Here is a 27,824-nt window from a genome sequence, read left to right on the forward strand (position 1 = left end):
GGAGCGCAGGGACGTTGCGCCCGCGTACGGAGTCGGGAACCTGGCGGCTGTAGGACGCAGGGCCTCGCGCGGTGAGTTAGGGCCGGCCAGTCGTCCCTTACCCTTACCTGGTCTTCGCGGGGCTGGGCGGCAGAGCTGGGTTGGCTCCCTTCTTTGCGGAATAAGGGGATGGAAGCGAGTCTGCCGCGGCCTATGTTCATCATTCTTTGGAATGATGACTAGATTTTAAGTGCTTTGCTGTATAGGATTATTTCGCTTGGAACTTTCTTCACCCCCGCCTCATCTTTCCCACTTGGAGTGTGAGAAACAATAATCAATAATCAAGGATTATATATTTGAAATCCTTAAACTAAAGCAGTTATATAAAGTTGAAAGATGTAAAACATCTTATAGTTTATTAATTAGGGTAGTTCTCAACCTGGGGCAATTTTGTCTCGCAGCGGACATCTGAGTGTCTGGAGATGTTTTTGGTTGTTTTTGGTTGTCACAACCGGGTTGGGGCCTACTACTGGCATCTAGTGGGTATTGCTAAATAGCCTGCAACGCACAGGGAGGCCCCTATGACAGTTATCCAGTGCAAAATGACATTAAGTGCCAAACTTCAGAAAGAGTTAGGTTTATAAGGCACTGGAACAATTTTATGGTTGTTGGCTAAAATACTGAAAGGAAATCGTTTTGCATTAAATAATACTGGTTTTAAAAACTGAAAGATACTGAAAACTACAAAGAAATTGCAGGAAGTCCCCATTATTTCCACCATCCACAGTCAACTATGATCGACACTTTAGCATCTTTGGCGGAGACTTTTTTTTAATATGCTACAAATTTTTATGGGGAAAAATGGACATATTGTTTAAAAATAATTGAATGCATTGTTAAAAAATAACATTGCAGCTATAGCTAACGTCTTCCTGTGGCTCCACTCCCCTACCTGATATCTATCTCCTTCTCCAGAATAAACAGTCGTTGGAATTTGGCATGAATCTTTACAGAATCTTTGCTCTTTAAATTTTGGACAAGGCTGCCTGGATTTGAATCCTGGCTCTGTCACTTCCTAATTTTAGGCCTTTCAGAAGATTCTTAACCTCCATGCCTCAGTTTCCCCATCTGTAGAATGGGATAATATTGCCTATAGCATAAGAATGTAGTGAGGAATAAATGAGTCCAAAGTGCTTAGAATAGTACCTGGCACAGAGAAGCACTCAGGGAATGTAGCCTTTGTAGGTAAACAGAAAATATGTAATGTTGTTTTATGTGTTTTGATTTAGATAAATAATGTACCGCAGAATACATTTTTCTGCAGCTTAATTTTTTTCATTTGATTTTTGAAATTTAGCCATGGTGGTATACATAGATCTAATTCATTTTTTTAACTGTAGTATGATATTCCATCTGTATTTATTCATTCCTCTATTGATGGTCATTGAAGTTTTTTACTTTTTTAATATTACAAACAACAGCACAGTGAACATTCTAGAGCAATGTCTTTGTACATTATTATGTAGGATTGTTTCTCTGGGTTCATATCTAGAAATGAAATTGCTGGATATATGCATTTCAGATGACTGCCAAATTGCCTTCCAAAGTCACCTCTCCCTTTAATTAAGAACTCATAATTATCTCCTAATTGATGGCTCTGCCTCCATTCTCATCTCACCCCCATCTTCAACACTGTCACCAGGATCTTTATAATTCAGAAGTACAATCCTGTGATTTCTATTTTTGAAATCTTTCAGTGGTGTATCATTGCTTAGAGAAAGTTAGAAGTCCTTAGGGTGACATAGAAAACCTTTAACTTAGTCTTTCCTAATTCTCTTAGTGGATCACCATTCCCCCATGTTCACCTACATTTCAGATACACTAAGTGTTGTTGGAAAAGGGAAAATAGAGCTTGATTCTGGGTAGGCTCCAACAAATGATGTCCAGTTATATAGGTAGAAAAACGTTTTTAACAGCAGACCTATTCTGTAGCCAAGTTAATTTACTTAGGTAAATAATGTCCTATATGTTGTGAAAAGTACATCTATCCGTATTCTTATAAAATTATGTTTAATATTCTTAGGTGAAATTTTTAGTTGGGTATCTTAATTCTACCTTTTTTCCAAAGATACTTTCTATTGCTCACTCTTGATATAGTTTCTTAGAGACATTTTTAGATTTTATCTGCAGATAATATGGTGCTCTTCCTCAACCAGATATATGGTGATCTTCCTCTACCAGATATATGGTGATCTTCCTCAACCAGACAGGTAGTTTATTTGAAGAGTTCTGAAATTTATGACACCCAGAAGAATTTATTAACATTTAAAAGGAACATTGTTTATTTAATAGGAGGCTGGTAGGGAAGAGTGGATGAGGGTGATAATTTATTGCCAACCTACTATATTTCTGTGAGCATGTATTATTTCCCTAGTATATTCATTTTATGTACAAAATATATACATTCAACTATGATATATGGTAATACAGAACAGGAAAAACTAAAATTCGTATATAGCATTTTATAAATAATCTGGTTCCAACCCTCTCCCCACCCCATTAGCTGCAATAGGAGGTAAAACTTAACCGGTTTGAGTTACCTGTTTTTGTTTTGTTTTGTTTCTGTCGTAAGGGTGTAAGCCACTACGGTGTAAGCCACTACCATGTAAGCCACTGTTGTAAGGATAAGTAAGAAGTCAGATGACCAATAGGCTGGAATAGTAAGTCTGGTGCCCTGATAATCAGGGTTTGATTAATCAGGGCTTGTTTATATTGGTCTTAGAACCTCTAAATTGATCTTAGTTTCAGTTGTTTCCATATTTTTATCTAAAAAAAGAAAATTACCATTTATTCCATAGGCTTAAAGGTTTGTTTTATGAACGTATGCTAAGAACTCTTACTCTTAAAACAGATATTGAATCAGTATAAAATAAAATGTACACAGGTATGCAAATTCAATAAGCCTTGAGATTATAGAAAGTTTGAGGAAAAAAATTTGTCTTCATAAGTAATAATGACTTCTAATTTTTAACACCGAAGGTGATCGATTTTAAATAACCTGTATTTAAAATGTGCATGGTTTTGCAGTAGTATTTAAAAATAAAGACCTTTCATATAACAGTCTCTAAATCCATGAGAATAAGTTTGCTTTTTGCCTAGAGCTCATGCTAAAAGCATGTTGGGTTAGGATTATAACAAGGCTTTGAATGCCATGATAAACTTTATAGCAATGGTTTGCAATCTTTTGTCTCTGTGTCATTCATGTGTTCAATTCACAGTGTTTAGCATCTATCTTTCCAGGAAGTAAGTCTAGGTTCATACATCTATTGAGAAGGGGGAGAGGGTACATGCAAGGTTTTTGAGGTAGGGGACAGTTACCAGATCAAGTTTATGTTTTAGAACCATAACTGAGGTAGCATAAATAAATTGGTAAGTTGCAGGGGAGAGAGCCTAGAGTAAGGAAGATCAATTTAAGAAACTTTTTCATCAACCTAAGTGAGAGTTGAGAGCCTGAACTACTGTAGTGGCAGTTGGAACAGAGTTGGAAGATAGTGGTTTCTAAGTTAAGGAAGTTGCTGGTAGCATTAAAAGAAGAGAATGTAAGGGGTCTGATTTTCTTAAGTCATAACTTTATCAAGGTGCAATAATACATAGAGTTTAGTAAAGGGGGGTATTCTGCTGACCTTTCAGCAATCAGATTCTCCTTCTGTCATATTCAGATATTGGTGAACCAGAGCATTGCGTTGATTAAACATTAGTTGTGACATTTAATACTAAAATAACAAATGTTATTACGTTTGATGGAGTCACTGAGTTCCCCAAGTCTGTTCTCGTTTTGCAGAATTCTTTTTTCTTTCTTTTGTTCAGCTTGATTACTTTCCTTTACTCTTCCTTCTAGGTCACTAATTTGTTCCTCTGCTTCTTCCAGCCTGCTGTTCATTCTGTCAAGTGTATTTCTCATTTCGTTTATTGAGCCCTTTATCTCTGCTATGTTATTATCTCTGTATTAAGGGTCTCACTCATTTCTTCCAAAATCCTTTTCTGTATAGAAGTTACTTTTGGTTGTTTCTAGTACTTAAGAAATCTGAAAAAACTTTTCATGTAAATAGGTAGTAAAAGACACGTTCTTATATCTTTACCTCAGATTCTATCATTTTTTTAAAGATTTTTATTTATTAGCGACAGAAAGCATGAGCAGGGGGAGGGGCAGAGGGAGAAGCAGGCTGCCCGCTGAGCAGGGAGCCCAATGCTATGCAGGGCTCAATCCCAGGACTTCTGGGATCGTGACCTGAGCTGAAGGCAGACGCTTAACTGACTGAGCCACCCAGGTGCCCCAGATTATATAATTTTAATGCTAAAAGAACAATGTATCATTTAATGCTGAAAAAGGAAACTTCTTTTAGAAATCTAAGAGATCGGACATATCTGTGGGAAACTTTAAATAAATTATTATTCATACATTTTGTTGTAATACAATATTTATTTCCTTTAAACTAAAAGATAGTTTCATAAGTAAAAGCCACACCTTTGATTTACCTGCTTATCTTCTTTACTAATAAAGCTGAAACTACTTTATGATACTTACTGTCCCAGATCTTTGCATTAATTGCCTAACAACAAACCAATAAGCCAGTGACTTCTGCTAGTTTGTATTATGATACAGTTTCTCCAGTTACTTCAAGTAATAGGTTTCATGAACTTCTCAAAAACAGTATCATCAACTTAAACAAATTACCAGAGAGGAATGTATTTATCTGTTACTGTATAACAAATTATTCCCAAATTTAGCAGCTTAAAACAACAAACATTATCTCAAAATTAGTGAGGATCAAGAATTTGGGAGCAGTTGAGCTTGGTTCTTCTGACTCAGGATCTCTCCAGGGGGCTGACTGGAGCTGGAAGATCTGATCCCAAGAAGGCCTACTCACATGGCTGTTGGTAAAAGGCCCCAATCTCTTGCTGACCATTGGCAGGAAGCCATAGTTCCTTGCTGAATGCACATCTCCATGGGGCTGCCTGAGTGTCTTAATAATATGGCAGGTGGCTTTCCTCATTGCAGGTGATCCACGGAGCAGGTCAACAAGGAAGCCGCAATGTTCTATGACCCAGTCTCGGAAGTCTCACATTGTCCCTTCTGCCATATTCTATTGGCTAGAAGTGAATCATAATGACCAGCCCTCACCCAAGGAGAGGAGAATTAAGTGCCACTTCTTGATGGAAGGAATTTCAAAGAATTTGTGAACATCGTTTAAAACTATAACAAATGATGTATTTGGAAATTAGACAATAAGCCACGGTATCTCCAATTTGAAAGTAGATGCTGACTAATCAAGTCTGCATTTTAATAGAATTGCCTCTAAATTAAAGTCATTTCTACAAAATGCTACATTAAGTTACATTTGTAGATGGTTCAGTGATCCTTTTTTCTAATTGGACTCTTGGTAGATTTTTATAATAAAAGAACAAAACCTAAGCCTTTGCAGTTTGTTTCTCATTCAGCAGAGGAAAACATTATTACTTAATTGCAAATGACCTAGTTTTCTGAAATAGTTGAATTTTCTGGTGTAAATGATCCACAAGTATGAGAAAAGAAAGAGTATGAGTTAGAGTTATTTATAGTGGAGAGGGACCTTTCAGCATTCACAATGTTAAGTATACAACTGTTCTGATGTTTCAAAAGTTAGGTACTATATAAACCAGAGTGGCCATGGTGATGATGATAATGACAATGGTAGCAGCTAAGCTTTATCAAGCACTTTCTATGTGTCAGGTTCTATTTTAAGTGGGTTATATTTGTTAATTTCAATACCTTATGGGGTAGTACTTCACCCCATTATATGTGGATATGTGGCATAGAGGGATTAAGTAATTTGCCCAAAGTCATACCTCTAGTAAGAGGCAGACCAGGCCCACCATTCACACAGTTCTTTAGGCTCTCCAGCCATGTGCAGTTCATAGCATATGCTGAGCTTTCTACAACTGTTAAAGGAATGACTCTGCATATATAGCCACTGAGTAGAGATCAACATCTTTCTCTTATATGTGTGTTCACTGTAAGGGGTGTTCCCTTGTAATTTCGTTTTTTTGCTGTTAGATTTGGCCTGTGTTCTTTTTTAAACTTTATTTTTACCATTGAAGTATAATTGACATGTATGTTTCAGGTGTACAGCATATTGATTCAATAACTCTATACATTATTCAGTGCTCACCATAAGCATAGTCACCATATAATGTTATTATAAATTATTGACTACATTCCTTAGGCTGTACTTTTCATGTCCATGACTTATTTATAAGTGGAAATATGTACCTCTTAATCCCCCTCATCTGTTTTGCCCGTTTCCCCACTGAGCTCTACTCTGGCAGTTTGTGCTATGTATTTAAGTGTCTGTTTTTTTGTTTGTTTATTTTGTTTTTTAGATTCCATGTGTTAGTTGGATCCTATAACATTTATCTTTCTCTGTCTGACTTATTTCACTTCATAAAATATCCTGTAGGTCCCAGGTGTCCATCAGTAGATGAATGGATAAAGAAGATGTGTGTGTGTGTGTGTGTGTGTGTGTGTGTGTGTGTGTGAGAAATGGAATATTACTCAGCCATACAAAAGAACGAAATCTTGCCATTTGTGATGCCATGGGTGTTCCTTTGTTCTTCATTCTACTTTACTAATTCTCTCAGGTTGCCTTGCTTATAACCAGTGTTCAGAGTAAGGGGATGCATGCCAGGACAGTGTGGTAGTTAAAAGTGTAGGCTTAGAAGTCAGAGGGCCCCTCTTCCAAATCTAGTGCCACTGCTGATTATTGTTGTAACCTTGGAAAATTTTCTGACCTCAGTTAAAATAATAATAAGTTTTCTCAGTTGAAAGATGTGATAATAAGAATACTTACTTTAAAAGAATAGTTGTAAGCATTAAATGAAATTATGTATTGTACCTGGCATATAAGCCTGAATAATTGATAGCTATTATTTAATTCTTGTGTTCATTATAATATTACTAATCTTCTAGTTTTTTCTACTTGGAATAGGAATAGTGACTTTCTTAAGGTCCTAAAGCTGCACTGTTTTTGCAAAGTAAGATTTAATATTATATTTCTATTACTTCTGTGGAGATAATTTTTAAACCATGACATAGAATCTCCTGTTTTTCTTTCTGGGCTTTTATTTTGGCCATAGAGTCTGTATGAGCTCCTGTTTCAGGAAAGCAGGACCCCAAGTGCCTGGGTTGTTGTAGCACTCAATATGAGTCACTGACTACTTAATTGTCATTGTTGAGGGTGTAAGGCTGAGAGGAAAAAACCAGGTTTGAGTCAACAGGGTAGAAAATGGGGGAGGGGGAAGAAAATAGGAAAACCAGATTAGGTTGGTAGGTTTGAAAGAGAGACATAAGTGGAACCCTTAAGAAATCCCCTGAACCAGAAAGAACATCTTCAGGCACTTTCAATGGACCACCCACAGCTTTTAATAGATGCTGTTAACACATTTAGTTATCTTTTGTGATGTGGTTATTTGCATTGTTTGCAAACTATTTTTTAACTGTACAGAAATGATACTTGGGATGTGGTTTTTTGATAAGTGTAACATTGTTAAGATAGCATAAAAAGCTTAAAAATGTTCATAAAACTTATAGTTATCTATGTGATAATTCTCTGGCAGAAATGTGTTTTCTTTTCAACTGCCTACTTGATGGTAGTTTTCCTCATTACATTTTTAGGTTTAAAAGCATCAGCTGGAATCAATTTGCATTCGAAAATTGGACTGACACAAAGACTTGATATTGTGGAATGACTAGCAAACAAGCAATGTCATCTAATGAACAAGAAATGCTCTTGTGTTATAATGGGGAAGTCCTTATTTTTCGATTGTCTAAGGGAGATTTTGCAGGTAAAGGGCCTGCAAAAATACCCGTGTTACATGTCAGAAGAATGGTATTTGACAGAAGAACAAGAGCATTTGTTCAGAAGTCCACTGGATTCTTTATGCTAAAGGAAGAAAACGCTCATTTAAAAATTATGTGTTGCATCTGTGTGTCAGATTTCAGAACTGGAATTAATCTCCCTTGTATTATGATACAGTGCAATAAAAAGAATAACATCTTCAGATATTTTCTTCTATTTCTTCACAGTACCAATAAATTTGAAAAGCGTTTGAGCTTTAGACTAAGCCATGAGTTGAAGGATGGTATAAGGGTCTTGAATGGCCCTTCGGTTTTATGGAGACATGTCAAAACATTCTACTGTATCTCTTCTCAAACTGGCAAAGTTGTTACTGTGTCTTTTAATTTTTCCTCTGTTGAGTGGGCAGGAGAGATTGAAAATCTAGGTATGGTTTTATTAGGACCAAAGACATCTTTTTTATATGAAGAAGGATGCACTCAAAAACTTTCAAAATCAGATTATGCAATTTGGGATACCAAATTTTGTGTATACTCCCTTGAAAACGAAGAACTAATAAGTGAGGCTTACATTATCCCTCCTGCTTATAGCAGTGTAGTAACTTATGTGCATGTCTGTGCAATGAAGATTGTCAACGATCAGTTAAGAATGTCTCTGATTGCCCTTACTCGAAAGAATCAGCTGATTTCATTTCAAAATGGGACTCCTAAAAGTGTGTGCCAGCTTCCATTTGGAGATCCTTGTGCAGTTCAACTTATGGATTCAGGCAGAGGAGACCTTTTCGTCATATCCTTTAGGTCCAGTGATGCTTGTGCCGTTTGGAAAAAAAACTTTCAGGTACAGTACTTATTCTTATAATCATTCAATTGGTGTAGCCTTAGACCTTTTAAGCATTTATGTTTCAGAGAGTGTGTCCTGGAGTCTTTTTTTTTTAAAAAGATTTATTTATTTGGGGGAGAGAGAGAGCAAGAGAAAGCACAAGTGGGGTGGGGGTGTGGGGAGGGAGAAGCAGAATCCCTGCTGAGCAGAGACGTGGGATTGAGCCCTGGGTTGGGCTCCACACTGGGCATGGAGCCTGCTTAAAAGATTCTCTCTCCTCCCACTGCTGCTCCCCCTGCGTGTACTTGCTCTCTCTAAAAAAAATAAATTTAAATTTTTGGAAGAAAATAATTTGAAAGTACCCTATTTTATTTTGAAAGCAGTCTTTAAAAAGCATATTGTACTTTTATTTGAAGGTTATTTGGAAGGTAACATTTTCTGTCTTTCTCTACTCTCTTTGCCTTTCCAGAAATGGTAGCAGGGAAACATCTAGTATAAACTATAATCCTTACTGGGGTCAGGATAATGGGAAGAGCACCTGGGTTTGAATCCCAGCTGAGCCACTTACTAGTCTTACCTTAAGGAATGTGTTTAATTTTTGTGAACTCGTTTTCTATCTTTATGAAATTGGGATCATCCTGCCTCTGAGAAGAGAGAATTAAAGAAAATGACATTGTAAAGTGTCTTGCACAGTGCTTGGCACACAGGAGAAGCTCAGTAAGTAGCTATTATGTTATACAAGGGCTAGGACTGTCATCACTGACTTGCACCTACCTGAGGTCCCTTATTCACCTGGATAAGGAAAAACAGTCCCCTTGTGCGTCATTAATTCAGTGTAATATAGTCCTCACACACTTTAAATGGGTCCCCTGCTTGGATGCTGTAGAGCTCTGCCACTAACATGTTACCCAAAGAGGGATACCATGCCACTCTCTGTAAGTGAGCCTGTAAACAGTTGGTTGGCTTTCCTGCCTTGAAATTGTGTTCTAGATTTCTTTCTCTACAATGGACCGTCATCCTTTGCACAAGTTACTGACCTAAGTCCCTACTGACACATCTCTTAAGCTACTTCTTTAGGGATTCTGTACGTCTAAGCTGTTTTCAAATGCCCTGTATCGAAAGCTCTGGAATTACACCCTGATATCCACAAATTCAGTGCTCATTAATTGCTTTGGTAACCTTGCTACTCTGAGAATTTTGCAGCTCTTGGCTTTACCTTGGTGTTACATTTATATTCACCTACTTAAAAATATATATATATCTTAGGGTAAAATATGCAATGACTTTAAAAACAGGAATAAAGGCTAAGAATCTACAAATAAAGGGGGAGGAGAGATAACCATGTCAGAAAACCTGGGTTAAGGGAAGTGATTGCATTTGAGGAATTATACTTAGTTTAGTAGTTAGGACAAAAAAAGCAAATATAGCAGGTTTTACAACTGAATGGAACATACTATCAAGGGGAAATTTTTTTTTCCTGACATTGAGTTCTGAGAGGAATTTACTGTTTGTGGTATTATGTAAGAGGTTTTGAATAATAAAGTGAATATATTATTGAATAATAAAATGGTGTCTTTGATAGCAGTTTTGCTCCAAATTGGGAAAAAAACAATAGACACAATCTTCCTTTGGGTTGGCTATGGATTCATCCAACATCCTTTTACTACCTCATTCTATAAAGGAATTAAGGCAGCTTAAAAGACAAGTAAAGTACAAACAAGCATAAATTAGAATAAATACTGAAAATCAAGGTTAGCATGTTCTCAGATCAGTCCTTCATAAAAGCCCCAGGTATAATGTTTAATCCAGTGATAGAACTTGAAACAGAGCTGAGTCTAGACAAATGCCTGATTAACTTTTCTCTTAGGCTTTCTCTCTCGAGTAGAAATTGTCTCTGTACGTTTTGACAAGAGTCTGTGTAGCAGGTAAAACTGAATCATTGTCAAGTATACCTAAAACAGATATTGGTATGTTGTAGATAGAGGTTAGTATGTTCTAGAGGTGTGCTCTCTAATATGGTAGCCTCTGGCCACATGTAATTATTCAACATTTGGAATGTGGCTTGTTTGAATTGGAATGTGCTATAAATGTCACATACACACCAGATTTTAAAGGCTTAGTAAAAATGATAGGAAAATATCTAGTTAATAATTTTATTGATAATATTGAATTGAAATGATACTATTTTGGATATAGCAGATCAAATTAAATATAAGATTAAATACATATGCCTTGCATTGTTGCTCTCCTATATTTGGACAGCACTATTCTAGAGCTGTAGATTGTAAATGTGTGTGTGCATACATGAATGCATAGCTCTATTGTGTTTGCATGTCGAACACATTCTTTTTTTAAAAATATTTATTAGAGAGAGTGCACACGTGAGTGGGGGGAGGGGTAGAGGGAAAGAAATCTCAAGCAGACTCCCCACTGAGCACGGAGCTGATGCCAGTCTCCATCTCATGACGCTGAAATCATGACGTGAGCCGAAATTAAGAGTTGGATGCTCAACCAACTGAGCCACCCAGGTGCCCCTGTTGAGCACATTCGTACTATTAATGTCTTCACATAGTTCATTGTACTCCATGATACTCATGGTGGGGGTGTGGTGGGAGGAAGGGAGGATATGGGTACACAAATAAGCTTTCTCCCTGCATAAGTGAAAAATCCTGGCTTTGGAAATTAACCTTATATGGGAAAGATTGATATTTGGTTATATAGATTGAAGTCTTACTTACAGTCTTGCTCTAATACATGCTACCCTCTATCATCTAGATGATGTATCTCTGCTAGTGCTAGGATTCTGAGCAGGAGTTTTATCTTTTCTGTCTGAGGGAGAAGGGATAGCTATCCCCATGGTATTAGTTTTCCAGGGGACCAGGCTGGAGGCTTTCAGCTTCATGGACCTTTACGAAGTTGTCTTCTATTTTAAACTTGGGATCCCGTGTTCTGGTATAAACTGATCAGATCATTCCAGTGGGCTAGGACGGTTCTAGGTACATCACTAGTAGGATCCCTCCCCACTCTGTGTCCCTAATAATGGCTATGTTCTCTTTCACCAAAGTTTAGTGTATTAAGTTCATCTTGACTCTTAAAAGTTACTCTGCTTCGAGAACTTTTGAGTGTTTACCACTACTTTCTAGTTACCTAGAGTTTCCAAAATAATCATGAGAAGTTTAGAATTTATAAATCATAATAAGATTTTAATATAGAAATCAGGAATGTGACAGACACTGGACAAACATTTGATAAAATATTAAATTTAAGTATCTTGCTATTTGTAAAATTGTTGTAACTCCTTATGTTGTCTGATCCCCCAATATCTTTAGTTTTTAGTGTTTACCATTTTCGTTACTTGTTTATAAGATTGAAGAGGACACATTACACCTACATGCAACAAAAGGATTTAGTTTATTTCACATCTGATTTTTTTTTTCTTTTCCATTCTCTTTCTTTCAGGTTGCTGCCAAGTGGGAAAAAATTAGCTCACTACTGATAGATGACTTTATAGGAACTGGAAGTGAACAAGTACTGCTAGTTTTTCAGGAGTCCTTGAATTCAGATTGCCTGAGTTCATTTACAATAACAGATCTTGGCTACATAAACTATTCAGTAAGTTCTGTATACTTTTTATATATTTAAGAACCATTTTAGAAAGGTGAAGCGCTTTAAAGCTTTTGACCCACTGTTTCAATGTTTGTAATTTCATACTTACAGTAAACGTTTGAACTTTAAAAATACGTAGAATGCATTTTTGAAATTATACATTGACTCTCCTTTCAATAAATGTTATACAAATGGACTGTGCTTTTGATATAAATTTGGAATATAGTGATAGTAACACTGTAAATTAACTTTATTGTTGCTTCTGAAAGTCACATTTTATACCAGTAAACATGATAACATTGGATTAATTAAGGAGTAAAATAAAATGAACCTGCTTTATTAAAAGAAGTAACAGTTCATAATATGTTAAGAGCTTGGGCAGAAGGGAAATAATACCCCTGAAGTTTCAGATCTGTATAAAATATCTGAGTCTGTGTTTTTCCTTAATAAAATGAAGATAATTCTTATTTTCCCTAGTTGTGGGATTTTATAAAAATCTAGTAAGCTGATATTTTTGAAGCAGTATAGAAATGTTAGGTCGGTGGTGATAGTAATAGTAATTTTTTCTGGTTACAAGAAGTGATGGGGAAATACATATTTTTTGTCTCTTATCTAATAGTGTGTAACATGGAAAACTGCCCTTTGGATAAACTTTAATTGTATTTTGTTAATCTTATAAATTTTCAATTTATTTCAAAATTTCAGTTTTAGTGTATTTTTTTTTTTTATTTCTTAGAGTGAAACATTGGATTGCAGTGAAGATGACTTATTTGAAGACAAAGAACAGAATCGTTATTTGATGGTTCCACCCCTGGAAAGAGGATTGAAAGTTAGTGGCTATGTTTGCTATTTGTTTTGCTTTTTTGGGTTAGTGCTGTTCTAAATGATGGAAAGAACATTGAAAGAAAGGATCTTAATGCGTAAACAACTCAGTGGGGAAAAAAATGGTATTTCAAAGGATCTTTGCCTTTTTAATACTTCTATAAAAACTATTATGACATTACTTATAAATGTATTATCTAAAAATGATACTTTTTTGTGGTACGACTGTAAATTTAATAAGACTTGCAAGATAAAATACATGAAGCTCACTTTTGAGAACACATTTTTTTCTGGTCTTAAGGATCAGTATATCGCAGTATCTCTTTTAAAGGAGCATCAAATATGATGACTCATAACATGTTCCAAACATGAACAGTTTGCCTTCAAATTTTCCATACAAAGCTCTCTGAAAAAGAATTTTTGGTTTTTTCCAAGTGTATGAAGGTAATGCATATTCCCTGTAAAATACTCAGACTGTACAAAGAAATATTAAAAAGAAACTAATAATTACCTATGAGTCCACTACTGAGCTATAACCCATTTTAACACTTTGGCATATATATTCCTGTAGATTTTTTTAATGAATATATTGCAAATTTATGTAGAAATGTGATTATAAGATGTATGTTCTTTTGTAACCTGCCTTTTTTCATTCATAAAAATTTTTAAGTATTCCAAAAAGTTCATAGAACAGCACTGTAGTTTTCTCTAGTCCTCACGAGGATTCAACTGTTTGTACTTTTTAGAAAAATTCTATCTTCCTCATCTGTGCTTGTGTGTGCATATGCATGTGTGTATGTACATTTTTGCGGAACCATTTGAAAGTTCCAAATATTATAACTTCACTCCTATATATTTTAGCAGGGATTGCCTAAAAAATAAGGACATTCTCCTATGTAAACACACCATACTATTATTACAGTTGGGAAATTATTAATAATCTTTTTTTATTATGTTATGTTCTGATAGTCACCATAGAGTACATCATTAGTTTTTGATGTAGTGTTCCTTGATTCATTGTTTGCGTATAACACCCAGTGCTCCATGCAGTACGTGCCCTCCTTAATACCCATCACCAGGCTAACTCATCCCACCCCATCCCCTCTAAAACCCTCAGTTTGTTTCTTCAGAGTCCATAGTCTTTCATGGTTCATCTCCCCCTCCGATTTCCCCCCCTTCATTTTTCCCTTCCTTCTCCTAATGTCCTCCCTGCTATTCCTTATGTTCCACAAATAAGTGACACCATATGATAATTGACTTTCTCTGCTTGACTTATTTCACTCAGCATAATCTCCTCTAGTCCCATCCATATTGATGCGAAAGTTGGGTATTCATCCTTTCTGATGGCTGAGTAATATTCCATTGTATATATGGGCTGCATCTTCTTTATCCATTCGTCTATTGAAGGGCATCTCGGCTCTTTCCACCATTTGGCTATTGCGGACATTGCTGCTATGAACATTGGGGTGCATATGGCCCTTCTTTTCACTACATCTGTATTTCTGGGGTAAATATCCAGGAGTGCAGTTGCTGGGTCATAGGGTAGCTCTGTTTTTAATTTTTTGAGGAACCTCCACACTGTTTTCCAAAGTGGCTGTACTAACTTGCATTCCCACCAACAGTGTAAAAGGGTTCCCCTTTCTCCACACCGTCTCCATCATTTGTTGTTTCTTGCCTTGTCAATTTTTGCCCTTGTAACTGGTGTAAAGTGGTATCTCAATGTGGTTTTGATTTGAATTTCCCTGATGACTAATGATGGTGAACATTTTTTCATGTGTCTGTTAGCCATTTGTATGTCTTCTTTTGAGAAGTGTCTGTTCATATCTTCTGCCCATTTTTTGACTTGATTATTTGAGTTTGAGAAGTTCTTCATAGATCTTGGATATTAGCCCTTTGTAGTGTCATTTGCAAATACCTTCTCCCATTCCGTGGGCTGCCTCTTTGTTTTGTTGACTGTTTCCTTTGCTGTGCAGAAGTTTTTTATCTTGATGAAGTCCCAATAGTTCATTTTTGCTTTGTTTCCCTTGCCTTTGGAGACGTGTCTTGAAAGAAGTTGCTGTGGCCGATGTCAAAGAGGTTACTGCTTTTGTTCTCTGGGATTTTGATGGATTCCTGTCTCGCATTGAAGTCTTTCATCCAATCCATTTTGAGTTTATCTTTGTGTATGTTGTAAGAGAATGGTCGAGTTTCATTCTTCTGTATATAGCTGTCCAATTTTCCCAGCACCATTTATTGAAGAGACTTTTTTCCATTGCACATTTTTTCCTACTTTGTTGAAGATTATTTGACCATAGAGTTGAGGGTCCATATCTGGGCTCTCTATTCTGTTCCATTGGTCTATATGTCTGTTTTTGTGCCAGTACCATGCTGTCTTGGTGATCACAGCTTTGTAATAGAGCTTGAAATCAGGCAACGTGATGCCCCCAGCTTTGTTTTTCTTTTTCAACATTTCCTTGGTGATTCAGGGTCTTTCCTGATTCCATACAAATTTTAGGATTGTTTGTTCCAGCACTTTGAAAAATGCTCTTGGTATTTTGATTGGGATGGCGTTGAAAGTATAGATTACTCTGGGCAGCATAGACATTTTAACAGTGTTTATTCTTCCGATCCATGAGCGTGGAATGTTTTTCCATCTTTTTGTGTCTTCTTCAATTTCTTTTATGAGTATTCTGTAGTTCCTAGAGTATAGGTCCTTTACCTCTTTGGTTAGGTTTATTCCAAGGTATCTTATGGTTTTGGGTGGTATTGTAAATGGAATTGATTCTCTAATTTCTCTTTCTATAGTTACATTGTTAGTGTATAAGAAAGCAACTGATTTCTGTGCATTGATTTTGTATCCTGCCACATTACTAAATTGCTGGATGAGTTCTAGTAATTTGGGGGTGGAGTCTTTTGGGTTTTCCACATAAAGTATCATGTCATCTGTGAAGAGAGAGAGTTTGACTATTCTTTGCCAATTTGAATACCTTTTATTTCTTTTTGTTGTCTGATTGCTGTTGCTAGGACTTCTAGTACTATATCGAACAATAGTGGTGAGAGTGGGCATCCTTGTCATGTTCCTGATCTTAAGGGAAAGGCTCTCAGCTTTTCCCCATTGAGGATGATATTCGCTGTGGGTTTGTCATAGATGGATTTTATGAACTTGAGGAATGTTCCCTCTATCCCTATACTCTGAAGAGCTTTAATCAGGAACGATGCTGTATTTTGTCAAATGCTTTTTCTGCATCAATTGAGAGGACCATATGGTTCTTCTCCCTCCTCTTATTAATGTGTTCTATCACAATGATTGATTTGCGAATGTTGAAACACCCTTGCATCCCAGTGATAAATCCCACTTGGTCGTGGTGGATGATCCTTTTAATGTACTGTTGGATCCAGTTAGCTAGGATCTTGAGAATTTTGGCATCCATAGTCATCAGGGATATCGCCTGAAATTCTCCTTTATGATGGAGTCTTTGCCTGGTTTGGGGATTAAGGTAATGCTGGCCTCATATAAGGGAGTCTGGAAGCTTTCCTTCTGTTTCTGATTTTTGAAACAGCTTCAGGAGAATAGGTATTATTTCTTCTTTGAATGTTTCGTAGAATTCCCCAGGGAATCCATCAGGCCCTGGACTCTTGTTTTTTGGGAGTTTTTTTTTGTTTTTACTTTTTTATTGTTATGTTAATCACCATACATTAGATCATTAGTTTTTGATGTAGTGTTCCATGATTCATTGTTTGTGCATAACACCCAGTGCTCCATGCTGAACATGCCCTCTTTAATACCCATCACCAGGCTAACCCATCCTCCCACCCCCCTCCCCTCTAGAACCCTCAGTTTGTTTTTCAGAGTCCATCATCTCTCATGGTTCGTCTCACCCTCCGATTTCCCCCCTTCATTCTTCCCCTCCTGCTATCTTCTTCTTTTTTTTTTTTTTCATAACATATATTGCATTATTTGTTTCAGAGGTACAGATCTGAGATTCAACAGTCTTGCACAATTCACAGCACTCACCATATTACATACCCTCCAATCTCTGCTTCAATCTCATTACTGGTTAGTGGTCTATTCAGGTTATCAACTTCTTCCTGTTTCAGTCTTGGTAGTTTATAGGTTTCCAGGAATGCATCCATTTCTTCCAAGTTGCTTAATTTATTAGCATATAGTTGTTGATAATAATTTCTGATAATTGTTTCTATTTCCTTGATGGTAGTTGTGATCTCTCCTCTTTCATTCATAAATTTATTAATTTGGGTCCTTTCTCTTTTCTTTTGGATAAGTCTGGCCAGTGGTTTATTGATCTTATTAACTCTTTCAAAGAACCAGCTTCTATTTTCGTTGATGTGTTCTATTGTATTTGTGGTTTCTAATTCATTGATCTCTGCTCTAATCTTAATTATTTCCCTTCTCGTGTGTGGGTTAGGCTTAATTTGTTGTTGATTTTCCAGTTCTTTAAAGTGTAAAGATAGTTTGTGTATTCAGGGTTTTTCTATTTTTTTTGAGTGAGGCTTGGATGGCTATGTATTTCCCTCTTAGGACCACCTTTGCCGTTTCCCATAGGTTTTGGACTGATGTGTTTTCGTTCTCATTGGATTCCATGAATTGTTTAAGTTCTTTGATTTCCTGGTTGACCCAGACGTCCTTGAGCAGGATGGTCTTTAGCTTCCAAGTGTTTGAATTTCTTCCAAACTTTTTCTTGTGATTGAGTTCCAGTTTCAAAGCATTGTGGTCTGAGAATATTCAGGGAATAATCTCAATCTTTTGGTATCAGTTGAGACCTGATTTGTGACCCAGTATGTGGTCTATTCTGGAGAAAGTTCCATGTGTGCTTGAGAAGAATGAGTATTCTGTTGTTTCAGGGTGGAATGTTCTGTATATATCTATGAGATCCATCTGGTGTGTCATTCAAAGCTCTTGTTTCTTTGTTGATTTTCTGCTTAGATGATCTGTCTGTTGCTGAGAGTGGAGTGTTAAGGTCGCCTACTATTAACGTATTATTATCAATATGTCTATTTTGGTTAACAGTTGGCTTATGTAGTTGGCTGCTCCCATGCTGGGGTCATAGATATTTACAACTGTTAGATCTTCTTGTTGGATAGACCCGTTAAGAATGATATAGTGTCCTTCTGTATCTCTAACTACAGTCTTTAGCTTAAAATCTAATTTGTCTGATATGAGAATTGCTACCCCAGCTTTCTTTTGGGGTCCGTTGGCATGAAAGATGGTTCTCCATCCCTTCACTTTCAGTCTGGATGTATCTTTAGGTTCAAATTGAGTCTCTTGTAGACAGTATATGGATGGGTTCTGTCTTTTTACCCAATCTGCAATCCTGTGCCATTTTATGGGAGCATTTAGGCTGTTCATGTTGAGAGTGATTATTGAAAGATTATTGTCATCATGTTGCCTGTGAAGTCCTTGTTTCTATAGATTGTCTCTGTAAATTTCTGTTCTATATCACTCTCGGGGTCTTTCTCCTTTTATGGAACCCCTCTTAATATTTCTTGCAGGGCTGGCTTAGTGGTCATATATTCTTTCAGTTTCTCCCAGTCCTGGAAGCTCTGTATCTCTCCATCCATTCTAAATGACAGCCTTGCCAGATAGAGTATTCTTGGCTGCATGTTCTTCTCATTTAGTACCCTGAATATGTCTTGCCAGGCCTTTCTGGCTTGCCAGGTCTCTGTGGATAGGTCTGACGTTATTCTGATGTTCCTCCCTCTTTACGTAAGGAATCTCTTCCCCCTAACTGCCCTTAAGATGATTTCCCATAAAGGAAAAGATCAATTACATTAAAAACTTTTGTTCTCTGAACAAAGTAAAATATATAAAAAGACAAGTTATGTAAATAGAAATTGTAACAAGTGACAAAGGATGAATTTCCTTAATGTGAATATGCATTCTGAAACAGTATTCTTGAGAATGTAAAGTGGCTCAACCTCCTCAGAAGGAAACTTGTTATTGCTAATGTGAATTGGACATATCTTTTTACTCTCGCAGTTTTACTTCTGGAAATCTATTCTAAGGATATACTTGTACAGTAAAGATGATTTTATAGGGCTCTTTATGTAGTATTTAAGGACAACAAAATTCAGTCATTTTAAATATCCATCATTAGGAGTTTGGTAGATCAGTTATAATATCCTTGAACTATGGAATAGTATGCAGCTGTCAAAAAAATAAGGTAGATCTTTATACTGATTTAGAAATGTTGCCAAAATAATTTATGAAAGCATGACTTTTAGAAATTCCACCTCTACTAATGTGTTACCTAATTTATTTGGACCAACTCTTCTGATAAAAACAAGTTAAAATCATAGTTGAAATATGTTTTTAAAATCTCCCTAAAAGCTTCAGAATGCTGAAAATGTAAGAATAAGTTATCAGGCCAAACTGTAAAGGCTGGAACCCAGAGAGAACCCAGAGAACACTGTTGGTACTTTTGCCTGGGAGCGTTTGTGTTTAAACTAAAGCAGTAGTACTCTAGACAACTGGCAGAAACAAACATCCCATCCTCTCTCAAAATATACATTTTATCCTAGGCCTCTTATAAATCTCACAAGTAGTTTTTCAAAGAAAATGAACCACTCACAGAATAAGCACATAAAGAAATAAGGCATCATGAGCAATTATTCACAGGAAATAACCAAATAGCGTATCTATGAGTGAAAAATACATTGAAATAAAAAAGTCTCATCAGGTGAATTTAAGAGTTGACTCAAAGAGATGCAGAGCAAAGAAGCAAGCCAAACTGTGTTACAAAAATTAGGAGGGCATGTGCTATGATGAGTACTGGGTGTTATATGCAACTAATGAATCACTGAACACTATATCAAAAACTAATGATGTACTATACAATGGCTAACTGAACATAATAAAAAAAATAAAGATAAAATCCTAAAAAAACTTGCTCAGAAGGTAGCACAGATTCATAGAAGGAAAATAAGAAAGAAACACAGAGAGAAGGCAGGAGCATATGGAAGTGGTGAATAAGAGTTGCATGTCCTTTTTGTTTCAAGTATCCACATGTTATCACTAGCTCCTAAGTTGGATAAAAATATTTCCAAGCATTGGAAGGCCTTTTATTTTATTTTTATTTTATTTTTTAAGATTTTATTTATTTATTTGAGAGAAAGAGAGAGGGAGTATGAGCAGGGTAGGGGGGAGAGGGAGAGGGAGAAGCACACTCCCCACTGAGCAAGGAGCCCGACATGGGGCTCAATTCCGGGACCCTGGGATCATGACGCTTAACCAACTGAGCCACCCACCATCCCCTGGAAGGTCTTTTGGAGATTAACAAGTCTACCCCTCCTCCCCCATTTTACATGTGAGGAAACAAATAACCAGAAAGGTTAAGGACAGGCAGAGCTAGAACCAGTGTCTGTCTCACCGTTCTTTCCCCTATGGAATTTGTTTTCCACCTGGTTGGAAGGGAACCAGTTGGAGGGGAAATGGGGAGACCAGGACCTTGGAGAAACTTGTGCACATGTACAGGAATGTTCACAACAGCACTGTTTGTAATAGTCCATGCATGCCTGGACATAACCCAGATGTCCATCAGCAGGAGAATGGAGAAGCGAGCTGGTATGGTCATATGATGGAATACTACAGAGCAGTGAAAGTCACAGACTACAGCTCCTGGCGACAAATGGGATGACTCTAAAAACCTAACACAAACAGAATGGCTCCATTCATAAAAGGTTCAAAAGCAAAACACAAAAAACTAAAAATATTCTTTAGGAGATACAGTGATGGTAAAATTATGAAGACAAACAAGGAAGTTACCTTAAAAGGCCAGGGTAGTGTTGCCTCTATTGGAAAAAGAGAAGTTCGTGACTGGGCAGTGCCCATGGGCAGCTGACTGCACATGGTTCCTTGGGTGTTGACTTCATTATTAGTTTGTAAACTGTTTTTTGTATTATGCACTTTTCTGCGTGTATGAGAGAGATCACAATAAAAAGACCAAAAAGCAAGGTTTGGTGTTCTGCAGTACAGTATGCTCCTGTATTTGGTTTGGGTTATGTTTTATTTGCTTGTTTGTAGTGAGGAGAAAGAAAGCATTCCTTAACATACACATAGAAAAGTTCTGGAAAGGTAAACAATCTGTTGGCTATGCAAATGGAATTGAAGGTCTAGAAATAGAAGTTGAGAAGTATTTTTATGCCGTTTGAATGTTTTATCATATGGTTATTTTTATAGCTTTATAACAAAACTTCACAACATAGAATATTTAAGTAGTCTAGTGATTCACCATTTAGTCCTGGAGTGGGGCGGGGGGTGTTTTGAAGAGAGTAGGGAAGAGAGAACACACATAATTTTTGAGAGTGCCTTCATTGTCAGTCTGCTCACATATTCCTCTCTTCTACTCCTTACCCCTCAGCATTCTCCGATTTGGCTCCCCCACTCTGATGTGTACAGCTCCCTTTCCCTAAGTCACAAATTACTCAGCGAATGAGTGTGAATAATGTGGAGCCCACAGAAATAGGTCAACAGATGAAGTTTTAAAATATTAGCTAGACACTTTACATATTTTGTGCAGTGAGGTAAGATATAATTGTCTTCACTTTCCAGCTTTTGTTCACCAATAAGAAGTTAAAGGAATTTACCTGACTTAAACTGTAATTTGAAAGAAAGGGATTAAAAAACAGGATGCATTTTATGTTTTCAATCTAGAAAAACAAGTTAGATTAAAAGCTGGATTAATACTTAAACAGTCTCAGATATCCATCTGAAATGAAACCACTTCTATCAGTTCAGTGATACGACTTTATATTTTCAGTAGCAAAATACATTTCATGAATGTTTCATCCTTGGTAGTGAAATCTGTTTATCTGCTATAATAAAAGGAATGGATTGCTGCCTACCCAGCTCAGAGCCAAATTTTGTTTGTTTCCTGTAGTTAAGAGCCCACCTTAACAATGAGTTTATTAGCACAAAAATAAACTTGTGGCAGTTTGGGGGCTATGTGTTATCTTTAAAATTTGCTATAGATGTTGTATGAACAGGATTTCAAATAGTATCAAATTAAAAGTGACCATTTCTACTCATAATGATGTCTTTGCTTTTTGAAGCAGAAATTATTTCAACAAGAAAAATAGTTTACCTGTGGGGGTAGGAGTGTTGGTAGCCCTTGATTTTTATTCATATTGATTAGACATCCATATTGGTATCGATTGATTGCTTAATTCAGTGGGGAAATGCATGCTAATACATTGGCATTCTTGTAATGGGGTACATAAACTCTATTGCAGTTACTTGCTGTGTTTGTTTCCTTTATAATGACTTAAAATTTGTGAAGAAAATAGTTTTGCTCTGAGAAGTATTCTCTGCCTTTCTACAGAAAAATGAATTAATAAGCAAATTTGGAGAAAGTACTTTCTGAATTAACGGTATCATCAGATTTCATTTGAAATGTCTCTGGCAGTGGTTTTTCTTTCTATTTTATAGGTTGGTTTGGCTTCTATTCAGGAATTGCAGCAGCATCTCTTGCTTAAGGAAAAAATTATTTCAAAATCTTACAAAACTTTAATAAACCTGGTTCAAGGGAAAGATGATAGTACGTCAAGTGCAGAGAAGGTAAAATTAATCATGTGACCATTTTATCATTTTATGAATTGAAAATCTACAAGCTATTGAAGCATTACTTAAATTGGAATATTTGGATATTTTAGAAAATGCCACTTAATGGATCCAAGAAGCAAAGTGGCAGGGATTATAATGCTGGACTTTCATGACTTGAAAATATTTGATTCAGGAGCCAATATTTTACCAATTTGCAAATTATTCTGTAGGATATTAAAATCTCAGTAATCAGGAACCTTGGGGAACAAGTCCTCTTGTTCAAAAGATTTAACTATTAAACTTTTTTTATTTGTATGATTTGCATAGAAATTACCCCTAAGTGAATTATGTACTTTCTGACTCCTTAAACAGAATATGCAGCATATTATTCAACCTTTCATTGATGAATATGTAATTTCATCAGTATTATAATTGTTCTTTTTGTCTGTTGCAATGTTCATTTCTAAGGGTATTTATTCCTCTGGTTAATGCCTCTAAATTGCTATGCTTTTTTAGTGTTTGTATCTGCCTTTTATAATTTTACTCTCATTTTTCTTGTGGTTGACCAGCATAAGAACCTCTTTAGGTACCTTGCAGTTGCTTATGTCAGTACAGTAATGTAGAAAGTTAGCAAAAGCTCCCTGACTTCATAAAAAATAGTATTTATGCACATTAATTCCATACAAAGACAACATAGCAAAGTTACAAATAAATCAAGAAAAGCTAGCATAGAGAAATTTAATCCAGTAAGTTTTTTCCCTCAAGTCACCTTAGTGCCTAGCTCTGATTTTCTTCTAGATTGACCATTCTCATAGCAGTCTATGCCTTGTGTCTGTATTTCAGTCTTAGCAATATGAGGACTTGGGTCCAAAATAGGATTCCGTTAATGTGAGAATCATAACAAAAGCACATCATGTTGCATTTCCGTATTACAATACCAATCTCTTGGGAAAGCTCATGAAGGTCATTTTTAAAAGTCTCCCCATTTCCCTTCGCCACCTCACCCCAACTGTTTTGCCAGTATTATTATTATTATTATTTTAGAGCAGGAGAGAGAGAGGAAGGGCAGAGGTAGTGGGAGAGAGAGAATCTTAAGCAGGCTCCATGACCAGCACAGAGCCCAGCGCGGGGCTTGATCTCACATCCCTGAGATCATGACCTAAGCCAAAATCATGAGTTGGATGCTGAACCGACTAAGCCACCCAGACACCCTGATTTTGCCAATATTAGAAAAGGGGAAGAAATGTTTAAAGGTGACTGCACTGAAACTACTGTGTGCAAGGCACCATTTGGGGCTGTTTATGTGATTAATTTTAAAAACAATTCTGGCAGGTAGCAAAAATTTCCCCAGGTTTCGAATGAATGGCCTGCCTCAGAGCTCACAGCTACTGGCAGAAGCATCAGATTCCTAGGAAGTTATTTAGTCCACTAGAATGTAAATGCCCATATCTTTTTTCAGTAATTACTGCCCACATAGAAGGGCAGGATAGAGTAGTTGTTAAGATAGAGCATGGGCTCTGGAACCAGTTGGCTTTGGTTCAAATCCCAGCTCTGCCATTTGCTAGCTGGATGACTTTGGGCAAGGTACTTAGCTTCCTTGTGTCTTGTTCTCCTTATCTGGAAAGTGTAGATAATACTACCGACCTAGGGTACTAGGGGTTTTTTTGTGTGAAGGTTAAGCAAATTGAATCACGAGCGACATTAAGAACAGTGCCTGACACATAGTAAGCATTCAGTAAGTGTTGTGAATTATTATGGTTATTACTCCTCCTCCTCCCACCATTTCTATTGTTATTATAAATCCATATGTGCATGGAAATGAATGAGTATGGCCTGGACTTTAAGAATACAATTTTAGCCATAATTGATCAGCAGTCCAAAGATAATCAGTTTTATTTGGACAAAATTTTACAGTTATAGGTTTAGTACAAGTCACTTTAATAATGATTGGATTGTTTTCAGCATGCCTGGGACACATACTGTCAGAATTTTTTCAAAATGGATTCCAAGTTTATGTCTTTGCTGGCTCTGTTTTGGATACCTCATCTTGTTTCCAATCAAGCCACGCTTCTTGATCTGAATAGATAGTTAATTACATATAAGTTCTATAAATTTTGTTTTAGTGATTTATATATAATCTGTAACATACAATATTATAGGTGACAATTTAAGATATGTAAGCTATAAGGCCTGACGAAAAGCTGACTTACATTATTTTTGTAGTTTCGCCACATTTGGTAGGTTTTTTCTGGTAATCAGTTATTTAACATGTTTTTCTATAAGGCACATCTTTTTACTCTTTGTGGTAAAGAAGAAAATCCTGTCTGTACCTTTGATGAAAGGATACCAGACAATTTTCAAGATTCAGAACAGCTAGTAAAGAAGATATGGTATCATGTAATAGATGACAGCTTGGTTGTTGGAGTGAAAACCACATCTTCTCTGAAGCTGTAAGTATCATGATAACATTATCTTGATGGTCTAGAATAGCACTGTCCCACAGAAATATAATGTAAGCCACATAAGCAATTTTAAATGTTTTAATTAGCCATATTAAAAAATGTAAATAGAAACAGGTGAAATTAATTTTCACAATATCATATCCCAGACAGTATCATTGCTGAGGGATAAACAATGTTCTGTATTAAAAAGCAGATTTTATTCAAGTTATTTAGGGGAGTATAAAATAGAGTTTTTACTTTAGAGTTATTTGCATTCTAAACTATTGCCAAAATAAACTCTTTAAAAAATGAGTATTGTTTTTCTTGTTTAAAAAGAAGGGGGAGAACCTACCTCAAAAGTAAAATCCAGCATTATTTTACCATTCCTTTCTCTCAAGGAAGTTATTTTCCTGCAGTTCAACATACTTACAATGTTTTTGCTTTCCTGTTTCAAGAAAAGTGCTATTACAGGATCTTTAAAAATGTGTTTGGTTTATATACTTGATTTTCTGATATACTTTATGTTTGAAATGATGTTTCCTAGGAAAAGAGAAATTTTTTATTGTTTGTGTAGCATTTAATCATCTCTTTTATTTTAAAGAATGAGCTTTAAGACTCAACTCTGGATTTTTTACAGGTCCCTGAATCATGTGACTTTATCACTGTTAATGGATCAAGCTCATAGCTCCAGCCGTCGGCTTATTAAGTGTCAAAATAGGGTTATCAAGTTGACTAGGGATTTTTTCCCAGCACCATGCTCAGTGCCATGTGAAATAGGATCAGAGGCAAAAAGGATCAAATTGGCTGTTGACAGTGAGGAAGAGGGAGAGGAAGAGGAAAAGGAAGAAGAAAGCTTTGTTTGTGAACAGTCATCTGAGAAAGAGTGTGTACAGGTCATTACTGCCGTAACATCTCTTTCACCACTTTTAGCATTCAGTAATTTTTGTTGCACTGTGCTGCTACAAATTAGGGAGAGGGAAAATGGTAACTCAGAAGATCATTATATTCAGTGTGGCAGCCTTTTTTTAAGTCTAGAAGAACTTTCAAGTAGGCAATACCTGCTGGTATTTCCAAAGAAGAAACCTATAGGTAATTTTTGTTGGTACTTTTTAATCATATACCTAATTGAATTAGAAAATTTCAAGAACTCTTTTTACTTGATAATGGACAGTTTAATGACAGAGCTTGTGACATGTTTTTCTTGTAGAACACATGGAGGATCTGTTTGCACTTCTCACAGTGTTTAACAAAACTTGTTTTCAAATCACATCACCCAGCTATTCTCTGACTTCAATGAAGACATGGCTCCTAGAACACATGAAGTGTGAAGAAATCAAAGAATTTCCAGAAATTTGCTTTTGCAGAATGCCAGGAAGTTTCTATGGGACACTCTTCAAGTGGAAACAAAAAACACCATTTGAAGGGATTTTAATAGTCTATTCCAGGTAATGCATATCAAATTGGAATATGTCCAGAGAAGTTAGTGCATATGTGTGTGGTCCAAGAGCCATCTCCACAGTAGAGATCTGTGTCATTGTGGGACATGTCCAGGTCATTGCCTGGTATAGCCTCAGTGGACAGGTGGCCTCATGTGGAAACTAGAGCTGTTTTAACTTGATGTTTGTTTTGGGCTTTTTTTTTTTTGGTTGATTAGGGCCTAATACTTATTTTAAGATTTCTACTTACCTTTCTCCTGCAATGACATTTTAAAAAATATAATATTAATCTTATTACTCAGAGAGAAAATTAATCATGAAGCAAGTGCTGAACATTAACTGACTTGGTATAGAATATGTATATTTGATTGCTACAGTCTGAATTATATCAAAGATCACATGCATGCATTATTGGTTCTATTCATCATGAGAGGATTTATAAATGAGTATTAATTACTATAGTAAGTTGTATACAACTGCTTTGTGCTGTCCCAAGTTTTATAATGTTATGTTTGGTTTTTTATTCCAGGAATCAAACAGTTTTGTTCCAGTGCCTTCATAATCTCATCAGAGCTCTCCCTATAAACTGTTTCTTCAAAAATCTAAAATTCAGAAGTGTCGATTCCCTAATTAATCATTTGGCGTTAACTTTGGAGAAGGAACTGGTTATCCTTGGTTCTCTTTCTTCTGCCTTAGTTAAGGTTGAAAACAACTTGGTGCAAAGTTGTGAAGCAAGCAAAGAAAAGAGTAGTGGTGTGGCGGCTTTATCAGACAGAGAGGAAAACATCCATTCCTACAGAAAAGAACTTCAGAGAGAAAAGAAGCAAATATTGGGGATGGACCTAAAAGTGAGTGGTGCTCTTTATAGAGAAATGACTTTGAAATTAGCTGAGGTTCAGCTGAGATCAGACCTTGCTGCCCAGAAACTGGCTGGTTTATAATTATAATCTTAATTTGATTTATTTTAACATATGTTTTCTCTGCCAGGACATTTTGGTTCCAGATTTGTTTTCATTTTACATTATATGCTTCCTTTGCAAAAATAAAGATTGAGGCTTGTAGAATTGTAGGTATTGATGCACGAAATAGCATGCCTTAGCGCAGCAGTTCTCAACCCGGGGCCATTTTGCTTCCTTCTGCCCCCACCCCCCACCCAGGGGCATTTGGCGGTGTCTGGAGACATTTTTTGGGGGGTTGTGAGAAGTAATTGGGGTTGGGGAGGGTGAGGTTGGGGTGCTATTTGCATCTCCGTGGGAAGCCTGCTTCTCCCTCTCCCACTCCCCCTGCTTGTGTT

At 36.4% G+C, this 27,824-nt stretch overlaps 1 protein-coding gene across 1 annotated transcript; it reads left to right on the forward strand.

Annotated features, from left to right (window-relative positions):
• On the forward strand, positions 1 to 27,527 carry FANCB (FA complementation group B). Its single transcript, XM_021682437.1, has 9 exons — positions 1 to 71; positions 7,691 to 8,708; positions 12,150 to 12,302; positions 13,033 to 13,125; positions 22,540 to 22,668; positions 24,937 to 25,103; positions 25,732 to 26,183; positions 26,302 to 26,539; positions 27,060 to 27,527. The coding sequence occupies exons 2-9, from the start codon at positions 7,761 to 7,763 to the stop codon at positions 27,469 to 27,471; spliced, it is 2,592 nt and encodes an 863-aa protein (XP_021538112.1). The 5' UTR covers positions 1 to 71; positions 7,691 to 7,760; the 3' UTR covers positions 27,472 to 27,527.
• The last annotated feature ends 297 nt before the right edge of the window (positions 27,528 to 27,824 follow it).

The sequence above is a fragment of the Neomonachus schauinslandi genome, chromosome X (genome assembly GCF_002201575.2).
Source record: "Neomonachus schauinslandi chromosome X, ASM220157v2, whole genome shotgun sequence".
Lineage (NCBI taxonomy): Eukaryota > Metazoa > Chordata > Mammalia > Carnivora > Phocidae > Neomonachus > Neomonachus schauinslandi.

Excerpts from the sequence above, each read along its gene's own strand:
- FANCB (XM_021682437.1), top strand. The coding sequence starts at position 7,761 with ATGACTAGCAAACAAGCAATGTCATCTAATGAACAAGAAATGCTCTTG. Across the intron at positions 8,709-12,149 it reads TTTGGAAAAAAAACTTTCAG|GTTGCTGCCAAGTGGGAAAA; the intron begins GTACAGTACTTA and ends TCTTTCTTTCAG. Across the intron at positions 26,540-27,059 it reads ATTTTAATAGTCTATTCCAG|GAATCAAACAGTTTTGTTCC; the intron begins GTAATGCATATC and ends TTTTTATTCCAG.